The following is a 19,721-nucleotide window of genomic DNA, read 5'->3' as shown; positions in this document are numbered from 1 at the left end:
TCATGAAATCAATTGAGTGTATCAGAAGAGACGGTGGAAGTACGAACATGGTTAGTTGGTTCTGAGGGCAATATTGCCATGTCACAGGAGAGAAAAATGTTTCAAAAATGTATTGTTTCACTAGTCCGAGTTAACAAGTTTGTATTCAAGTCGCCTAGTATAATCACATATTCATAAGATGGTAAAAGTCTCATTAAATTGTCCTCTAACTACCCCTAGTCTACAGTGGAATGTCTTTTAACACCTGTGGAAGTTGGTATGTTAAGAGGTTAACATACTTTTCAGAATCTAGTGTTCTTTCTATGAAATAAGGGCCTATGAGCTGATGGTTCACTATTCTGCACCTCACATTTAAACTCCACGGATGCTGACGTTCCACCTGACAAAGGCAATGGGGATCGTTTAAGGACCAATTGTGCATATTTCAGAGGTTTACCAGGCCAAGACTTGTAAATGTTACTTCTTCACTAAACAAGATATATGATCAATCTGGTGTATCTTGTCTGAATGGCTTTGTACAAGAGTTAACACGATTCTCAAAATAATTTCCATGCTGGAGCGAGACACGATACCGATGGAACTTAGGATATCACTGCGGAAAATGTGTAGTACACTTGCCTGACTCGTGCCACTTCCTCATGCGACTGAACGGGAACTGATGTACAGATCTACAGCTAAAACATTAACTTCACCCTCTTCTCTAGTCACTCTATAGTCTCCATTACATTTTCTAGATGTTACACTTCCAGTTCCACATAACTGGTTGACGAGGTTCACAAATATTGGTTGAGATGATCAACATCTATTGGAATATAGTTTCACGTACAGAGCACAAGAATGAATAGCATTCTTCCTACATTCTCCATATGCTATTAACATGTTCACTTTGTCAACATTGGTAAATATCATCTTCCACAATGTCCTACTTCTTGACCTATCAGGAAGTAAATGACAAGGAACTTGCAATACAATCAGTACACTGTAAAGAAAACGAACATAAGAACATCAAAGCCTTGTAACTAAGCAGTTGAATGGAGCAGAAAACTGTCGATATTTACAATTTTCAAACAATACCTCATGAACTACATGTACTAGATTCCTAAAAAATAAGTTAAAAAACACCACTACTGACATTCCAATTTACTCTAGCTTTATTTTGTTAACACCAATAGGCATGGTTTCATTTGAAAAAATATAACTTTCTAAAACAATACACATTCCAGTAATAATTACAGTCGTGAGCAAGACAGTGTACAGTGTAGGCGTTACATAAAATAAATTTCATTGTAAAGCTCGTATTGTCGTAGTATACTTTTTGAGGTTAAATCAATATTCCACCTTTACAATACCTATTTTTTTAATTGTCTAATTATTTAAATGACATTTTTTAAAATATGACGGGACATGTTTTGTCTAACTTGTAGACATCCTCAGCCGTAAAATATTCAAGAAAAAGCACAAAATGACAAGGACAAAATAACACATTAAAATAATTCGGACCGCCGAATACGTTAATTAAAATATTGAGAATGTTCTAGATTGTTCAGAGCATAACATTCAAACTGTTGATGACAAACTTAAAATGTACACATGAGTTGATACATTAAAACTAGATGTTAAAATTTTTCTTTGTTGGTGCTTGTTGACATGCAGTATACAGGTGTGTCGGTGAAAGTTGATGTAAAGGTGCACAATCTTAATTTCTAGTAGAATAAAGACGATCAATGAGTAAGTATATGGAATCCAGTAAAAGGATGTTAAGATAGTCTTAATGGTGCAAAGTTGTCATTTCTTGTTAAAAATTAGGTAGAATATCTGATCGTATAACGTATGTGGATGTACACTGTCATTACGATATAAAGCAAAAGAATGAAAAGGAAGAATTACAGCACATCTGATTATTTACGTTCTCGCCTCTCCAGAGTGATTAGCTTAGCATGGATGATTGTGGCTGACCGAGGACAAACTATGGAGGTCGTGTGTGATGGGAGCTGGTGTGAGGGGAAGTTAGGGGAAGGTTGGAATCGATAGGCGGGGAGCGATTACGTGGAAGCTTACTTGAATGTTTGTCAAAAAAGGAACTGTTGAGTAATGCCTCAAAAATTACGTTCGTAGTTTCTGAAATCTCATTCAAATTATGAATGGGGTTGTGTTTTTGATCTATGTTGATATAAATGTTTTCTAAAACATTGAGTAATGTTCCCTTATTATGAAAATAAATAATTTTTAGGTCCTGTTCTATGGAAGTGAAGAAATGATTGGATTCTGTCATACGAGTGCTCATGGCGGAATATCTTCTATGTTTAGCGGCGTTAACATGTTCCTTATACCTGATTAAAAAGCCTCTTCCGGTTTGCCCAATATAGCTCCCGGAACATAGATTGCAATTCAACTTATATACACCTGATTTATTGTATTTATTCACAGCGTTGTTGATTTTATGATGGTTGTAAAAGAGATTAATGTTATTGTTTACTGTTTTAAAGGCAATGTTGACCTTATGCTTCTTAAAAATGTTGGCGATTTCATAAACTTTATTATTAGTGTAGGTGAAAGAGGCGTAGTTGTCTGTTTTTCTTTTAGTTTCTCTAAGGAGGGTTGAATTGGGTTTGTTGACAACTTTGTTGACTATCCTGTCAATGAAATGCTTACTAAAACCGTTTTTTCTCACTATAAAGCGAATGGAGTCGAGTTTTTTTTTTTTTTCCCCCGATCTACATCAGATAAAGGGACATGGAAAGCTCTGTGGATCGAACTATAGAAGGTTGCTCGTTTTTGAGAGTCCGGATGCATTGAATCTTGCCGAATAGTATTAACAGTTTGGGTGGGTTCCCTAAAGATATTATAAGAGAATTTATTGGAGCTGTTGTTGTTAGTGATATCCAAGAAATTTAAAGCATTGTGGACTTCAACTTCTGAGGTAAACTTGATCCATGGATCGACTGCATTTAACTGTTCGAGAACAGTGTCACCGTTGGAGATGTTATGATCTATTATGGCAAATGTATCATCGACATAGCGCGTCCAGAATACAATAACTTTAATTTTATTGTTAATTTTGGGATTTTCCAAATGATCTAAATAAATTTCTGCCATTATTCCTGAAGCCCATAGGAAGACTGTCCTGCTTGTAAATTTTTTCATTAAAAGTAAAATAATTATTGGAGGTTACAAATTCTAAAATATTTAAGAATTCTTCTATTCCTTGTATGCTTAATTTTGTGTGTTATAGAAAGTTGTAATTAATGATCTTTAAAGTTTTTTGACCGGTATATTAGAATACATGTTTTTTATGTCAAAGGAGTACTTTTTTTTTTTGTTGTGGTTGTAACTCTAGGTTTTTAGTCAAATTATAAAATTCTATGGAATTCTTAATAGAACTGGGATTTTCAAACTTGTAGTATTTCTTCAACAAGTTGTGAATAAAATTAGAGGTTTCATAAGTCGGACTGTTCCTATAGTTGACTATGGGTCTTATGGGGATGTCTGTTTGTGGACTTTTGGCAATGCTTTGGGCTGTGGGAATACTGGGATTCATATAAATAAGTTTTTGAGATTCATAATCTGTTAAAATAAAGGACGTTTGTTTTAATAGTTGTTTTAAGTTCTTTTGAATGTTGTTAGTAGGATCTTTTTTCATCAGTTTAAATGAATTATCAGAAAAGAAAGTTTCGGTTTTTTGCACGTAAGTCTCTTTGTTCATGATAACTGTGGCATTGCCTTTGTCCGCTTTTGTGACTATCAGATCATTCTCGTTGATTTTTTGTTTTAACGAGTCAATGGCTTTTTTTAGGAAATAAGGGAGCTGTAGATTTGTTACCTTCAATTAAACTAGAAAGTTTTCTAACGAATGTTAAGTCTAATTTCTGTTTGATTGTTGATTGGCAATTTTTGTATAGCACTTTCAGTTTCAGCGGTAATAGTAATGGCATCTTTCAATTTAAAGGCAGTAGGCCAATTAAACATCCCCAAGATGTCTATATCTGAAGCGCTAAGTTGGGTATCAGAAAGATTTATAATTGGGTCGTGAAACTTCAAGTCTCCCGAGTCGGATTCGTTAATGTCAAGTCTCCCGAGTCGGATTCGTTAATGTCAAGTCTCCCGAGTCGGATTCGTTAATGTCAAGTCTCCCGAGTCGGATTCGTTAATGTCAAGTCTCCCGAGTCGGATTCGTTAATGTCAAGTCTCCCGAGTCGGATTCGTTAATGTCAAGTCTCCCGAGTCGGATTCGTTAATGTCAAGTCTCCCGAGTCGGATTCGTTAATGTCAAGTCTCCCGAGTCGGATTCGTTAATGTCAAGTCTCCCGAGTCGGATTCGTTAATGTCAAGTCTCCCGAGTCGGATTCGTTAATGTCAAGTCTCCCGAGTCGGATTCGTTAATGTTCCTACTGTGAAAAGTGTTTTTGTTGGAATTATTACGCAAGTGTGTGTTAAATTTATTGTCTAGAGTAGCCTGTTTTTTAACGATGATATTCTCTATTTTCATGAATGCAAATTTCTGAAAAGAATCCCATTCTAGAGGGGTTAGGGAGGACAAAGCAATCAGATGTGCTTCATATAACTTTGTGTCGAGTAGAGATTTTTTCCTATATAGGAACTCGATTTCATTTCTGATCCATAATGCATTAGACTTAAATTGGGTTCTTTTGTGCCAATAAGAAGTATTGTTCTTATTTTGATTAAACTTCAAGAAATTAGGAATAAGTTCATTATGTAAACATTTCTTCAAGAAAGCGATGTCCTTGCCTATTTTTGATAGCTTAATCTTATAGTTCAAGTAGGTGTTAGCTTTGTTTGCCTGGTTGGCATAAAAATTACATAAAATAAATTTCATTGTAAAGCCCGTATTGTCGTACGTATTACTTTTTGAGTATTACAAGTTGTCCATTTCATGACCGTATCGATGTTTAATCAAGAATTAAGTATAAATAACCACCTAATCGATACTTTATTAATGCCTCAGGCAAAATTGAATAAAATTAAAACTTACAGGACATGTATCGACCACTTAGTGGTCCTCTTCAGCTGAAGAGGACCACTAAGTGGTCGATTAGGTGGTTATTTATACTTACTTCTTTTCTTTACTTTTTGAGGTTAAATCAATATTCCACCTTTACAATACCTATTTTTTTAATTGTCTAATTATTAAAATGACTTTTTTAAATATGACGGGACATGTTTTGTCTAACTTGTAGACATCCTCAGCTGTAAAATATTCAAGAAAAAGCACAAAATGACAAGGACAAAATAACACATTAAAATAATTCGGACTGCCAAATACGTTAATTAAAATATTGAGAATGTTCTAGATTGTTCAGAGCATAACATTCAAACTGTTGATGACAAACTTAAAATGTACACATGAGTTGATACATTAAAGCTTGATGTTAAAATTTTTCTTTGTTGGTGCTTGTTGACATGCAGTATACAGGTGTGTCTGTGAAAGTTGATGTAAAGGTGCACAATCTTAATTTCTAGTAGAATAAAGACGATCAATGAGTAAGTATATGGAATCCAGTAAAAGAATGTTAAGATCGTCTTACTGGTGCAAAGTTATTTCTTGTTAAAAATTAGGTGAAATGTCTGATTGTATGGTCGTTAGACGAAACATGTCCCGTCATATTTTTAAAAATGTCATTTAAATAATTAGACAATAAAAAAAAATTGGTATTGTAAATGTGGAATATTGATTTAACCCCAAAAAGTACAGTGCAGGCGTGTTAGCGGAAATGAGGAGTGATGGGAATAACACTGCAGCAACACAGGATAAAAGAGTAGGGTGTTGGCATGGAGCAAGATGGTGCTGGAAGAAGGTTGGAGTAGAAAGAGGGGGAGATAAATGGACACGATCTTGGACACCCAGAGGAACTGCTGAGGATGGAAAAAAGCGAGGAGGAAGCGAGGTGCAGGATACGCGCGCATGACGTCATCAGCGGAGAGAAGGAAGGTAGAAGTGACAGCAGTGTCAGCAGCCAGCTGGTGGAGAATGCAGCGACCTTGGCGAGTCAAAGCAGCGCAGGTGTAAATGAAACAAGGAACGAGACTTTAGAGGACCAGAGTGAAGTGAGATCAGGAGGTGCAGGGGAGAGTAGAGACAACAGGAGACAGGGAAGTGAACCAGCCTCCCCAAGAAACAGGAATACAGAGAGGAATGTGGAGAGGAGACAGGTGTTGAATAAGGGAAGATCAATAAGTTTGAAAGATTTATGGGGAGGGAGAAAAGGTTCTGGCACGGAGAAAGGGAAGGAGGGGGGTGATAAGAAAAATAAGGAAGTGGAGAGAAATGGGGAGGGCTCACAAGGAAGAATGACAAGAAGTAAGGGTGGGAGCAGAGAAACACATAAGCAGAGAGGGGGAGGGGGAGGAAATAAATAACTAGATGTCAATACGGGTGTTGAATATTGAGGGGGTGATGGGAAAACTGGGGAACAGAGAAATTGTGGTATTAGTAAAAGATTGAGATAACTGCCCTAGTGGAGTCGTGGTTAGGGAAAGGGGTAGAAATCAAATGGGAAGGATATAGAGTAGTAAATGTGATAAGGAAAAAATAATACAAAAGACTCGGAGAAATCCAGAGGGATATTGGGTAAATAAGTGTTTAAAAAAAAAAAAAGAGCTTACAAAAAATAGGTCTGGGGGAGTATGGGACTCTTATGTGGGGGGGAGAGGAAAGAATGGATATGGAAAAGGATAAAGGGGAGAATATTACATAAAGAAAAGCAGAAATTAGAGGGATAGAGATTTTCTATAAGTATTAAATAAATTGGCGGAAGTAACCAACCTGAAAACAGAGTTTGAGCATAGGAGAGCTAAGAGAGGATTGTATTGGTGGATGTTAGGAGTTCCGAGAAATAAGGGGTGGGTAGGAAGAGCCGTACCTCTCTGAAGAACAACACGGATTCATTCCCGGAAAATCATGCCTCACTAACCTCACTGTTCTCAATCACCACATCAATACAGCAATGGAAAATAAATCTCAGATGTAATCTATATAGATCTGGCCAAGGCATTCGACTCAGTGGATCATGCACTTCTTCTTAAGCTCGCTACCAGATTTAACATCCATGGCCCCGTCTTGTCATTGATAACAAGTTTCCTCTCCGGCAGAAAACAAAGAGGGGTACTCCCTGAATCTGCCACATCATGGTTATCTGTGTTATCAGGTGTATCTCAGGGCAGTATTCTGGGACCCCTACTCTTTGTTCTCTATATCGACGACATAATTGTTTACACCCAAAATAGTCACCCTCCTCTTGTACGCTGACGATCTGAAAATCCTAAGAGAAGTGTCTACGTCTGATGACTGTGATGAATTAACGTCTGTTCTCAACTCGTGTGGTGACTGGTTTAAGAAATGGAATCTTTCTTCCAATGTTAAGAAGTGCAATACAATCTCCTTTTCATTGCTAAAGCAAAGAATGAACACTGCATATACCATCCAGGGAAATATATTGCAATCGGCTTCTCAGGTAAGAGACCTAGGCGTTATAATAGACTGTAAACTAACTTTCTCTGCTCACATTCACTCTATAAAATCCTGTGCTATGCGTACTCTAGGCATTCTTTACAGGTTTACTGAAATATTAACGCCTTAAAATTATTCTTTGTCTCGTACGTTCTGCCCATTATTTACTTTTGTTCCCCTATTTGGTCCTCATCTGCTATCACAAACATATCTCAACTAAAAACTATTTAACTTTTTCCCTTTCATTGTTAAGACTCGCAATCCTGTTTTTAAGAACAAAACGAAATCTTACATTATGAACTATCTGGGTATACTTGACCTGAGAAGCCGTTTACAGTTCTCTAATCTATGTTACCTTCACAAAATAATCAATGGCTACACCAAATGTAATACTCTTCCGGCGTACTTCCCCATACACATTCCTCCCCGCCCTACACGCAACCGGCGCACTAATCATGTGTCCCATCCGCGCCTAACTTTACAACAATGCTCTATCTTCCACCGTCTCCCTACTCTTGGTAACTCGCTACCCAACATTGACACCTTTCGCATCCTTTAAACAAAAAATTAGAAGATTCCTCTAAGTCCTCCCCAGGTTTTTACTTTCTTTCGTACCCCCAACCCTCGACCTTTCTTCTTCCTATTCAGTAACCGACACTTGCCAGTTACCGTTGTCGTTGTTACATTGTTACTGTTAAAATTGTTAATTTATTGTTGTTACTTAATATTGTTGTTTATACCTTTATCTCTTATATGTATTTTAACTTATTATTATTATTATTATTATTATTATTATTATTATTATTATTATAATTATTAGTGTAAAATGGCCCTCCATAGGCTGTATCTAATAATTAAATAAATAAAAAAATAAAAAATAAGTGTACATGAATTCTGTGTGGGAAGGGTTGGTCGGACTTGCATATATTCAACCACCGCAGAGCTTTGCACGAGATAAAAAGGAAATGGCTAAATAAGGAGTTGGGAATGTTAGATAAAGGTTATAAGATGACATCATGGCTGTGTAGAGAGTGGGAGAGAAGAGCAAATATATCAACATTTGAAAATGTGGTTTGAGTAAGATTTTTAAAGAAATTGAGGGAATAATAGGAAGAGTGATGGGAGTTAAAAATGGATAGAGATAGGCAAAAGTGGTGGAAAACAACAAAAGATTGTAATAAGTAGGATTAAGATAAGGCAGTAGTGAAGGAAGGTTTTGGTAAACGAGGGAGAGCATCTTGCCCAGAGGAATGGTCATACGCCCTGAGCAAGCGGCTGTTAAGTAGATTGAGTAGAAAAGTAAGTGTTTTGTATTATATATTAAAGGTATATGTATTAAGAAGAGATTTGTGTATAATTAAATGAGTTAAGAGACGAGCATGCAATACTAGAACTGATGCGATTGTGAAAAGAGTTTCTAATAAGTAGTATTAGATAGCATAAGGAGGGTTGGATAATTTGGATAAGAACTGGTGCCAGGCTGAGTAGATAATTTAATTAGATGAGCGGTAACGTCTTGCGCACGGGAATAGTAATCCACCCTGAGCGAGATGTTTTAGAATAGCATACCTGCCAACTTTTGAAAAGGGCTCAGTAAAACTCACGCACGACAAAAAATCTAAGGATTTTCGACATACCCCGGCTTGATAATATAGATGTTGATTCCCATAGGTATTATACCCCGGCTTGACGAAAATAATAGTACTTCTGGGCTACAAAATAAAATAATTCATGCTTTAAACAGGATATTTCAATGACATCAAATCTACTTACATCATAGGCCAATGATTTGTAGATGAAAATAACAATCAAGAAGAAATCCATGTTAAAGAGCAGCAGGCATGGTGAATATTAGTTTTGAGCATACCAACAGGACTTCCTTGATTTAGCAGATATGTGATAATTGAAAAAGACTTTACACAATAAAACTTGTTTAACGTAACACAGGTAAGAAATAATATAATACACACTGCAAATCACACGCTAGTTTGACTTTAAAGTCATAGTTGTGGCCTTTTTAGCTTCCTGCAAACAGTCTTGAGAAAATATTTTGTCATAACAGAGACCAGAACTCCTGGTCTTCAAAAGAGAAATAGACTCCAGAGATTCATAGGATATGGATGATCTGAACTCTGTTCTATTTTTCTTCATAAGGCTGAAAACATGTTCACATTCTGCACTGCTATGGGGTATGATGAGAATAGAGAGCATTACCCTAGAAATTTGGTTATACTTAAGAAGTCTATCGGCTATACGAATTCTTGATATTTGTGCCCAACTGGAATCACTCGCACATCTTGATTTTCAACCAAAGTGTCATCTACCTGAAGAGCTGTGAACTGCCTCTGAAGCTCATTCACCACCTCATCTGTAGTTTAATTCTCTTCCTTGCATAACATGATGGGAAACTTTTCAAAGAAAAAACAAATAGAAGAAAACTGTGCACCTTCAATTTTGTCTAACCTAGCAACTTGAACATGCTTTAACACATCATCCTTGAGTGGAAACTTGTTGATGATGTAGTCACAGGCAGTACAAAAGTAGTTTCACTGACGAAAAGAAAAGGGTTTATCTGTATCCTGGAGTTCATTCATTGTGTTCAAAGTCTGAATGGCAATAACTAACACCTCATCAATTCTTTGATTATGAATCAAGTTGTACTCAACTTCAAGCAATGAGGGGTTTTTGACAATTTTGGGCTTAAACTTGGTGAACAACTGCTTTAGCAAATCCATTAGAAGTTCTAATAAAAAGTGAACTTGTGGGGAAGAAGTCTGAAGGGCAACATTGAATTTGTCAAATACAGGAATAGTCACATGAAGTAAAGTGCAAAAGGCCTTGTTTAAGTTTGAGGACAGGAACATAAACAATTTTCCCTCCCGTGATGTAGCAGAAGTCTTGCTTTTTAGGATGGGTTTGTCACATCTGGAAGAATAGGCTATTCTTTTAGGGGCATGTGTAGTAGCAGAATCAAGAATTCTCTTCTTCTGATACTCTTTGGTTGGATCCAATTTGTTAAACTCTAGGTATTCTGAAAGAAGTCAAGCTTGTGGAAATGTTTTGGGTACATAATATTACTTCCGCCTTGAAGAAAGAAAGAAGCGGATCCCGCTGGTCCAGTAGCCTATCCAAACATCTGCCTACAGATAACCACCTAGTACATACATGCTTCAGAGTTTTCGTCGCCTCTTTATTGTGCAAGTTCTGCAATTTCTGAAGGCGTTCTTTCCTTTCGACACTCTTCTCTAAGAAATACAATATATCAACAAGAATCTCGTCCACTTTAAGTGGTAATCTTCCAGCACCTTTTTCAGCTGCTAGATTAAGCAGGTGGCAAATGCAACCTATGACGGCAATACCTGGTTGAATTTCCTTCAGAACTGCTGAAACCCCAATTTTATGTCCTATCATAACAGGAGCACCGTCGGAGCAGAAAGCCACACAGTTTTCAATTGGTATGTTATGAGAATTCAGCTGTGATAACATCAGGTTACTTATGTTTTGCCCTGCTGAGCCCCCGTCTAACACTGGTATGGATAGCACAGTGTTCACTACTTTCTCCCACGGGATATTGTAAAATGTAACAACAATAGGATACAACTTGGCATTCGTATCATTGCTTCCATCCATTGCCAAAGAAAATCGTCCGTTCTTAAGGCACTTAACTTCAGATGATGCATTTTTGCCATTTTATTTACAATGCACGTCATCTTCGTGCGACCACAACTGTATTTCTTTGCAACTTCTATTGTGGGAAACATCATCTTAAATAAAGCACCAGCATGATCAGCTGCACTTAAAGGCACATTGTGTTCCACCAAAAAGGAAGCAAACAGACACTCTGTCCTAATTACACCACTGTCGTTTCCAGATTTCGCAAAAAAAGTGTTGATTTTCTTGTCATCTTCCTTCGATTTAACGTTAACTTACGTGTTTAACGCACTACATATGATTACTTAAATCGTTTCTTCCATAATGTGCAATATTAATATCACAACCTCATACTGTGCAAAAGGCAAATTTTTCTCCCTTTCTTGATTTTAGTATGCACGGAGAATCAACAGAATATGATTCTTTAAATGTCTGGAATTACTGTTCCTTATTGGATTTATTCACGATAATCTACAATAGGAATATAGCGTATGAAAATGTCCGAGAAAAAATGTCTACCTCCATTGAAACATCGAAAGGAACCTGGATCACTGAACGTCACATAAAATTATAACAAACACTCAAGGCAGTCAAACACCGCATTAAAGCATGGCAAAGCACACAAAGTCTTAAACCATTAAATGAACACGACGCCAACCTCATGAACAAAGAATATGCACATGGTACATAAGTGGAACGAATGTAATTTTTCTTCTTCTCTTTATAATTTAACGGGCTTCGCTAATAGTGGTATACCCAGTCACTGGAACAAGTGTAAATAGTCCAACGAATATATGAAACTGCAAAGCACAAAGTTATAACACAAAAACACTTCATTAAAATATGTCATAACCTTAAAAGGCCAACAAAGAACAACAATCACGCGGTCAAAGAATATAGGTTAAAAAGCTCCAAGCGAATGGAACGGAACAGAACAGAACAAAGAATTTGCGGAGCAGAGCCTGTTGACACCTAAGATTCACACAGAAGAACTGTTATCCCGACTTTAAAATCAATTCCAATAATGACACAAACATCACACGGTTAAAAATACCAACCATATCAAAGAAAGAGTTATCCACTATCGTGGACTTGCCTTCGACCAAGACCGAGCATGCTTCAACCCACGCTAACAATCGACTGTATGGAAATAGAGCGATTTGCGAATGTTAAAGTTTCAAATTTTTGTCTGCGAAGTCGTAAAATGACACCGTCCATCCGTAAAACCATAAAATGCAGCAATTTCTGTAAATTTTATGGATAAACCATAAACGTTGGCAGGTATGTAATAGATTGAGTAGGGAAGTAGCTATAAGCAGGTTGTATATATAAAGTTTATGTATTAAGAGGAGAGTATGAGAAATTATAGATGATTGAAAATGTCATAAGGAAGAATGAACAGAGTAGTGGTGTGAATAAGGAACTGTTTGTATGACTGCTGTGTACGTTTATGTAGAAGATAGTGAATAAGGAGTAAGAGGATTAAGGTATAGTGTAATGGAGAGGTAGGCAGTGTGGGAAGAATTGTGAGAAGTAGTGAACAAAGAGTTTGCAAGAATAAACTACCAGGCAAGTTGAGCGTGCGGTTAGGGGCGCGCGATTGTAAGCTTGCATCCGGGAGATAGTGGGTTTGAATCCCACTGTCGGCAGCCCTGAAGATGGTTTTCCACGGTTTCCCATTTTCACACCAGGCAAATGCTGGGGCCGTACCTTAATTAAGGCCATGGTCGCTTCCTTGCAACTCCTAGGCCTTTCCTATCCCATCGTCGCCATAAGAATAAGTAGCAAGAGGATTAAGGTATAGTGATAAGGGAGAGTTTGGAATGATGAACTGTTATGTCTGGAGTGGTAGATTATGTACAGTAGAAGAATGGATTATTTATGTGTGTGCAGTGTGAATAGGATCAGCTGCGAATAAGCGAAATGGCAGAGTGCATGATGTAAGAGGTGAGAGAGAGGGGTGGGTCTAACCCATCCCAAGGAAGTGTTGATTAGTACGTCTGCACGTGGAGGGGGAGGAGTGGACGGAAGTTCGCTGCCAACGTGAAAGGAAGATGAGCCATGTAAGGAGATCTGGCTAGACAGGAGATAAGAGCGTGATGGGCCGCGTGTTGGACCGGCTATCCGCCACATGCGGCCTGTTACATAAAGAATGGTGGATAAGTGATTTCAGCAAGGGTCTTTAAGGTTCGGTATATGGTCTCACGAGGCAGGGCTGGTGGTGGCGTCTGCGGGTTGGATGGCAGGTTTCCTTACTAGGGGGGTACCGCGACCAGCCAGACTTAGTTAGAACAAGGTAGTAAAGTAGTTATTTTAGATAGTTTTAGAGCTAGCATCTGACATGTGGTGCTGGCTATCGATGCATGTGTGGGATGCTACAGAGTAGATGTAGTAGATAGTTAGCTACAGATTTAGGGGGATAGTAGTTGCTCATCTCTTTATTACCAGTTACCGATGGTGTTGTACTATGGTTGGAAATAAAGATATGTAATATAATGTAGTAATTATTAAAATATGTGTATGGGCTACAATTATGAGCTCTTGATTACATTTAATTTCTGTAAAAACAGCAGATCAATAGCACCTTCACTTTCAGAAATATTTGGGGTGCAAGTCTGAGGTGATTCTCTCTGTATAGTTATTTTATTTGAATCTGAAAAAAGATCTGGAGAAATTGCTGAATGGTTATGAACATAGTCTTGGAAAAAGAAAGTACAAGATGAAAATAAATCTAAAACAAAAGTAACAGTCGAATGAAGTCAAATGATAAAGAAAATAACACATTAGGAAATGCTTAAAGAATGTAGAAGAATATTACTACATGAGTATTAGAACAACCAAGAATTGTAAAAGCAATAGTGCAAATTGACCCTAGCAAAAAAATATCTTAAATACTATATAATCCTCATCTCATAGATAGAGATGGTAGTCAACCTTCTATGAAGAAAAAAAAAAAAAAAAAAAGGGGGGGGGGTGAAAAGGCTGAAATTTTTTAATGTATGCATATTCCCCTGTACATTTTAATTTTTTAGCATGCAATACATTTTAACATTTTTAATATGCACAGATGACCCCCCCCCCTCTCCCCAAGAGAACCCTATATTTATATACAGTCACTCAGGAAAAGAAGGAGTACATGGTATCTTATGTTCCTTGCATTCAGGTCACCACCCATTTAGATACAAACCCAGTGGATACCCACAACAAATGTTATATTGAAGTTTGTTTCTGAGAAAAGTGTCCCTGTGAAGGACTTCCAATTCTATGCACTCCTTTTTTATTTGAGTGACACTACACAGAAAAGAATAGAAAACCAAACTACCTTCTCAAAGCTAATCATTTTTACTATGTATTCTATATCTGCATTGGGTGGTATATTGAGTTCAGGATTCCCTTTGTCCTTAAAGGCATACTTAGACTTTATCAGAATTCGAGACTTCTCTCCTTTTTTGAACTTCTCAAGCGCTCTTTCAAGGCCTTCACATACTCCATATTCACTACCTTCCCCTAATGGAAAGGTAACTTCTCGCTCTTCAAATACATTTCCACTGTACTTCCCCGTCAAATGAACTGAAAAGAAAAGAGAACAATTATGGTTTACCATATCAATAATTACATTCTTTACTTATCTAATCTTAATTTTAGATATCACATTCGTCTACCTAAAATTGATGTGAATAAAGTCCATTTCATTAAAATCGGATAATACTCTACTTGTTTAAATGTTAATTTCACAAAAAATGTTTCCTGCTGTTTTCCTATAAAACAATGCACATTATGTAATTCATATGTAGGCCGCTATTAGCCGAGGGCGACTAGTGGTGCAACTAGTTGCCACAGGATTTAAGTACCGGGCGATCATTGGCACAACTTGTGAATAATTGCTCAATTCACGTCCGGGTAATAGTTACCAGAGAGAGAGAATGGTGTCCTATGATGAACTTCTCCTTGTTCTTCTAATCAAAATGAAAAGCCGAAGATTAGGAAAATGTGAAAACATCCTATGCCTCCCGACTGACTAGAAGATTATATTGTACATTGGTTAACGAACTAACTACAGGCTACGGTAAATTTTTCAGTTGTTGTCGCATGTAGAAATTGCTTGGGTATATAAAATAAGATATAACAGGAATCGACACAGGACTAACAAGCATTTTCCAGCAGAAGAAAAATTGGTCCCCACACTGAGGTAAGTTATGCCATAGCCGTTATTTGAATCCATCACAAATTATTTTACTTAATCATTAGTAACTGACTCATTAGCCCTTTGACGAGGTTGACGTCAGGAAGGGCACCCAGTCATAAAAACTACAAGTTTAAATTAAATTCAACCTCGTTCAACCACCCAACTTAAGGTGTACCAGCTAAAAACAAATATCAGATGGCCTTGCCAACTATACATTATATTGGACCTTGACTTATATCTTCATTGGTATTAATAGAAGTGTGGACATTAATTTTATTTCATCATCATATACATCAAGATTTTTACTCTCATTCACCAACTTTTATTATACAACACCAATGTACCATACTAGACTATAACGCCTGGAATGTGTTACATCACTCCGTCATATTTTATCCATTGTTTACAAAGGGCACTAGGAAAATTTTGCAATACGTAAAAATGGTTGACTGGGCACCCCTGTTATGGTGAGGGATGAAAAGAGGGGTTAAAACCGGTCTAGAACACAGCAAGGAGCGACCTTCACACCAGTTTTTACCAAGCACTGGGATTGAAAGAAAGTTAAGATGTCAGTGTGGTCGAAAGATGAATATTGCGCAATTATCTGCTAGAATTTTGCTTGTGGATTAACTGTTGACCAGTGCTTGGAGGAAATGATTCCTGTGCTGGGGAAAGACTGTCCACATAGGACAACAATTTTCCTCTGGTACAAAGAGTTCCAGATGGGAAATTTTGGGGTTGAAGACGATCCTCGTTCTAGGCGACCGTCTAAATCAGTGACTGAGAAAAACATTGAAGCTGTGAGGAAAATGTTGCAACAAGAGAGGCGGATGACATATCGGCAGGTAGAAAAGACCCTTCACATCACCGCACCAGCTATTCATTCAATTCTACACGACCTCTCCATGTTAGAAAGGACTAACATCGAAGGTCATCAGCCCCTTAGAAAGCTTTTTCCCTTTGGGTGCCCCATTCACTTTCAGAGGAACAAAGGGCACATCGAGTGAAATGGTGCCGAAAAATGCTAAAACAGTTTGAAAATGGGACTTCGCGCAACGTCAATAGCATCGTTACAGGTGACGAGACTTGGCTTTATTTTTACGATGTCCCAACAAAATCCCAGAACAAGCAAGGTGTGGCTGTTTGAAGATGAGGGTACTCCTGTGACTGTGCGAATGTCGAGGTCATTGAAGGAAAGGATGATTGCAGTATTCTTCACTAAATGGGGCATCCTGACTCAGGTTGTTTAGAAACAGAAAGGACAGTTACTGTGAAGCGGTACATTGAGACTTGTCTGCCTCAGGTCATCCAGGCTCTCAAGCAGTTCCATCCAAGGTCAAGACTCAACACTTGGCTCTTGCATCACGACAATGCTCCAACACATCGTGCTAATGTAACAATGGATTTTCTTGCCAGATCAGGGTTGACTGTGCTTGATCACCCTCCATACAGTCCTGATCTTGTCCCATGTGACTTCGCACTCTTCAAGTGAAGAAGAAAGGGTAGCGTTTTGCATCCGACGAGGAACTCCTGTCAGCATGGGATCAAGAGTGTGAAAATGTAACCGAAGAAAAGTGGCAGAGTTGGTTCAGTGACTGGTTCTGACGTATGGAGAAGTGGAAATTATTTTGAAATAGTCTAAAGCGTTCACACACATTGCAAAACTTTCCTAGTGCCCTTTGTATTTAGTCATAAATGTAAAATTGTAACCATTTGTACTTTGCATTGCATGTATATTGCACAAAGTAATATGTTATGTATCCTGCCCATCTTGTAACTTCACGCTGAAGATGACGCTACAATGCGTCGAAACCAGTACTTTAAACTAATAAATAACATGTTGTAAACATCTTATACGACATAGTGATGAATAGGTTGAACTTTTCCTGAATTCCAATTGTACAGCCATGAGCAAAAAGACTTATACGTCAAATAAAAATTATTGGAAGTTATTTTATGGCCTAGTGCTTCAAATGCATGGTATTAAATGTGCCACTGTCATGTCAACTTTCAGGGTTTATGACTGAATATGACTTCCAAGAAAAGTCAAAACTAGTACCACAATGTTTTAACCTATAGTTACTATGATGATGGTGCTTGTTGTTTAAAGGGGCCTAACATCGAAGGTCATTGGCCCCTAACGGAACGAGATGGACGATATGACATATGGCAGTTCAAATTTTAAAACGTATCCACTGACTAAGAGTTAAAAAGAATTGTGATGCAAAATGATGAGATTAAAACAATCAGTGGATCTAATTCGCAATGCCTTATTTTGTAATAAAAATAAAGAGAAAATACACGAGAGAAAGAAATAAGGCATTGCCTGCTAGGACAGAGATATATACATACATTACATTAGACGTGAAAATAACACATTAAAATACGCAACACAAACTAAAATGCAGTTAATAGGATGAAAGCGCAATCGACACGAAACACAAGCACAAAGGACATCATTACATATGGTAAAACAGATCACTATCCCTCATAAAGCGGATGACGAGGTCTGCTGACTGCTCGTCATCTCGCAAGATAAGGGAGATGGTACCCGGGAGGTTAAGACTACAGCGAAGATCGACCAGGTCCATACACTCCGTAAAGATGTGTACCACAGTAAGATGGTCGCCACAGGTACACATCAGAGGCGGTTCTCCTTTCAAAAGATGTGAACGAGTCACGATACCATGGCCAATCCGAAGACGACATAATATCACTGCTTCCCTCTGCGAAGCCCGAAGGGAAGTCTTCCATACTTTGGTTGTTTAGTTCACATTTATTTCAGCAGTAATAGCGAAAATTTGTGGTGTGATATGGATGTCCCTAATCCTGATATAGGCTACTGTATTACGTGACAAACATTCGCTACACTTCACCGTACCGCTCAACACAAAGTAAATTTCTAACCTCTGAATGGAATGTGAAATAGAAGCACAAATAGACACACCGTGTCATTCAGCAATCTTGCTGCTAACCAGCAAGCAAAACTGAACATTCCCAAGGCTAACAGTTTGCTCTCCGAATGTGCAACTTACCCCGTGAAGTTCAGGAATTTAAGGAATTTTCCATAATCACACAACTGTGGCAATGGATCTTACAACAGTTGGAAATCACGTCTGTTTCACAAGGGATGACAAATAACATTTTCAAGGCTAGGAATAATGTGATCGTACTAAGTGGTAACAGCGAAAATTCATGACGCAATAAGCAAGGTATTTTCATATACATTTAAGATGATTAGAATTGGGACTTCAAATTTACGTGCTAAGCAGGAAAATGTATTAATCAGGTTTCACTATATTTACAATGTTGGATTCAGCCATATGCAATAAGTTTGTGGGGAAAAAAAAAAAAAAAAAAAAAAAAAAAAAAAAAAAAAAAAAAAAAAAAGGAAATATAACCAAATCCACTCTGGATATGTATTTCAGTATGTATTTCAGTATGTAGTGTAATTAAATATATGAAAACTATTCTTTATTGCATCACTAGGCTACACACAATGAACTATAAATTTTGAATTTGGCAGTGGTACATTTTCCTGCATATGACGCTTACAATATTTTCGTCCCTTCAAAAACATGCTCAACAGATTCCACTGAATGCATTTACCTATAACATTTACAGCTGAAAATGGTTTATATGTAGTTCAAGGGGGAAAGCTTTAACTGTGTACAACTCAGAATTATGAACAAATGAGAGTAAATTTTTGAGGGGATATGTTAATTAAAAACCGACTAGACTAACAATCTATAAAATGAATAGTATATTATACAAAAACAAGTCCGCTATAGCGAGTACCCGATTGTAACGTCAATTTTTTTTTTGTCCATTCAAAATTCCTGTATTAAACTGTATTATTCTTCAGTTACACCGAGAACCCTATCAATGACGCATCCATTATTACGAGCCATTGCACGAATTTTTCCCTTACCGATATTTATGCATCCAGCCATTATATTGCATGCGATTGATCATCTTCGGTATCCTTTCCCCGCTATATCCACTAGTAGGCTCTCTCGTCGACGTTCGAAGGCGATGTTGGAGTCAATTAGTAATACCCGTCGACTGCTGTTCCGTAAAGAAAAATGGAAATGGTAGAGAACGTTTTCGAAATAAATACGTAAATAACGTGTCCGATAGCAATTGTTAGTTCATTAAAAGAAAAGACCGAAGTATCACTTAACTGTTTTGTCCGGCCCTACGGTGTAGTGAGCAACGCGTTCGCGTGTCTTCTGGTGGCCCCGGGTTCGATTCCCGGCCAGGTCAGGGGCTTTTAATTGTAAATGATTAATATCCCCGGCCTGGGGACTGGGTGTTCGTGTTGTCCTTAATGTTCCTTTCCTCAGATTCAACACTCTACACTTCCGCAAATCCAATTACACGCAGGTTCATATCATATGGTACAAGTAGTGGCAAAAG

At 37.6% G+C, this 19,721-nt stretch overlaps 1 protein-coding gene across 6 annotated transcripts in view; it reads right to left on the bottom strand.

Annotated features, from left to right (window-relative positions):
- Positions 1–19,721, bottom strand: part of LOC136866455 (peptidyl-prolyl cis-trans isomerase FKBP4) — a 184,173-nt gene that overhangs the window by 89,226 nt on the left and 75,226 nt on the right. For all 6 annotated transcript variants that reach the window (XM_067143414.2, XM_067143412.2, XM_067143417.2 and 3 more), the window contains exon 5: positions 14,439–14,686. In XM_067143414.2, the coding sequence (XP_066999515.1) occupies positions 14,439–14,686 (248 nt within the window). The remainder of the gene's footprint in view (positions 1–14,438; positions 14,687–19,721) is intronic.

Source organism: Anabrus simplex, chromosome 3 (genome assembly GCF_040414725.1).
Source record: "Anabrus simplex isolate iqAnaSimp1 chromosome 3, ASM4041472v1, whole genome shotgun sequence".
NCBI lineage: Eukaryota > Metazoa > Arthropoda > Insecta > Orthoptera > Tettigoniidae > Anabrus > Anabrus simplex.
Note: the sequence above shows the minus strand (reverse complement) of the source record. Positions and strands in the feature narration are given on the sequence as shown.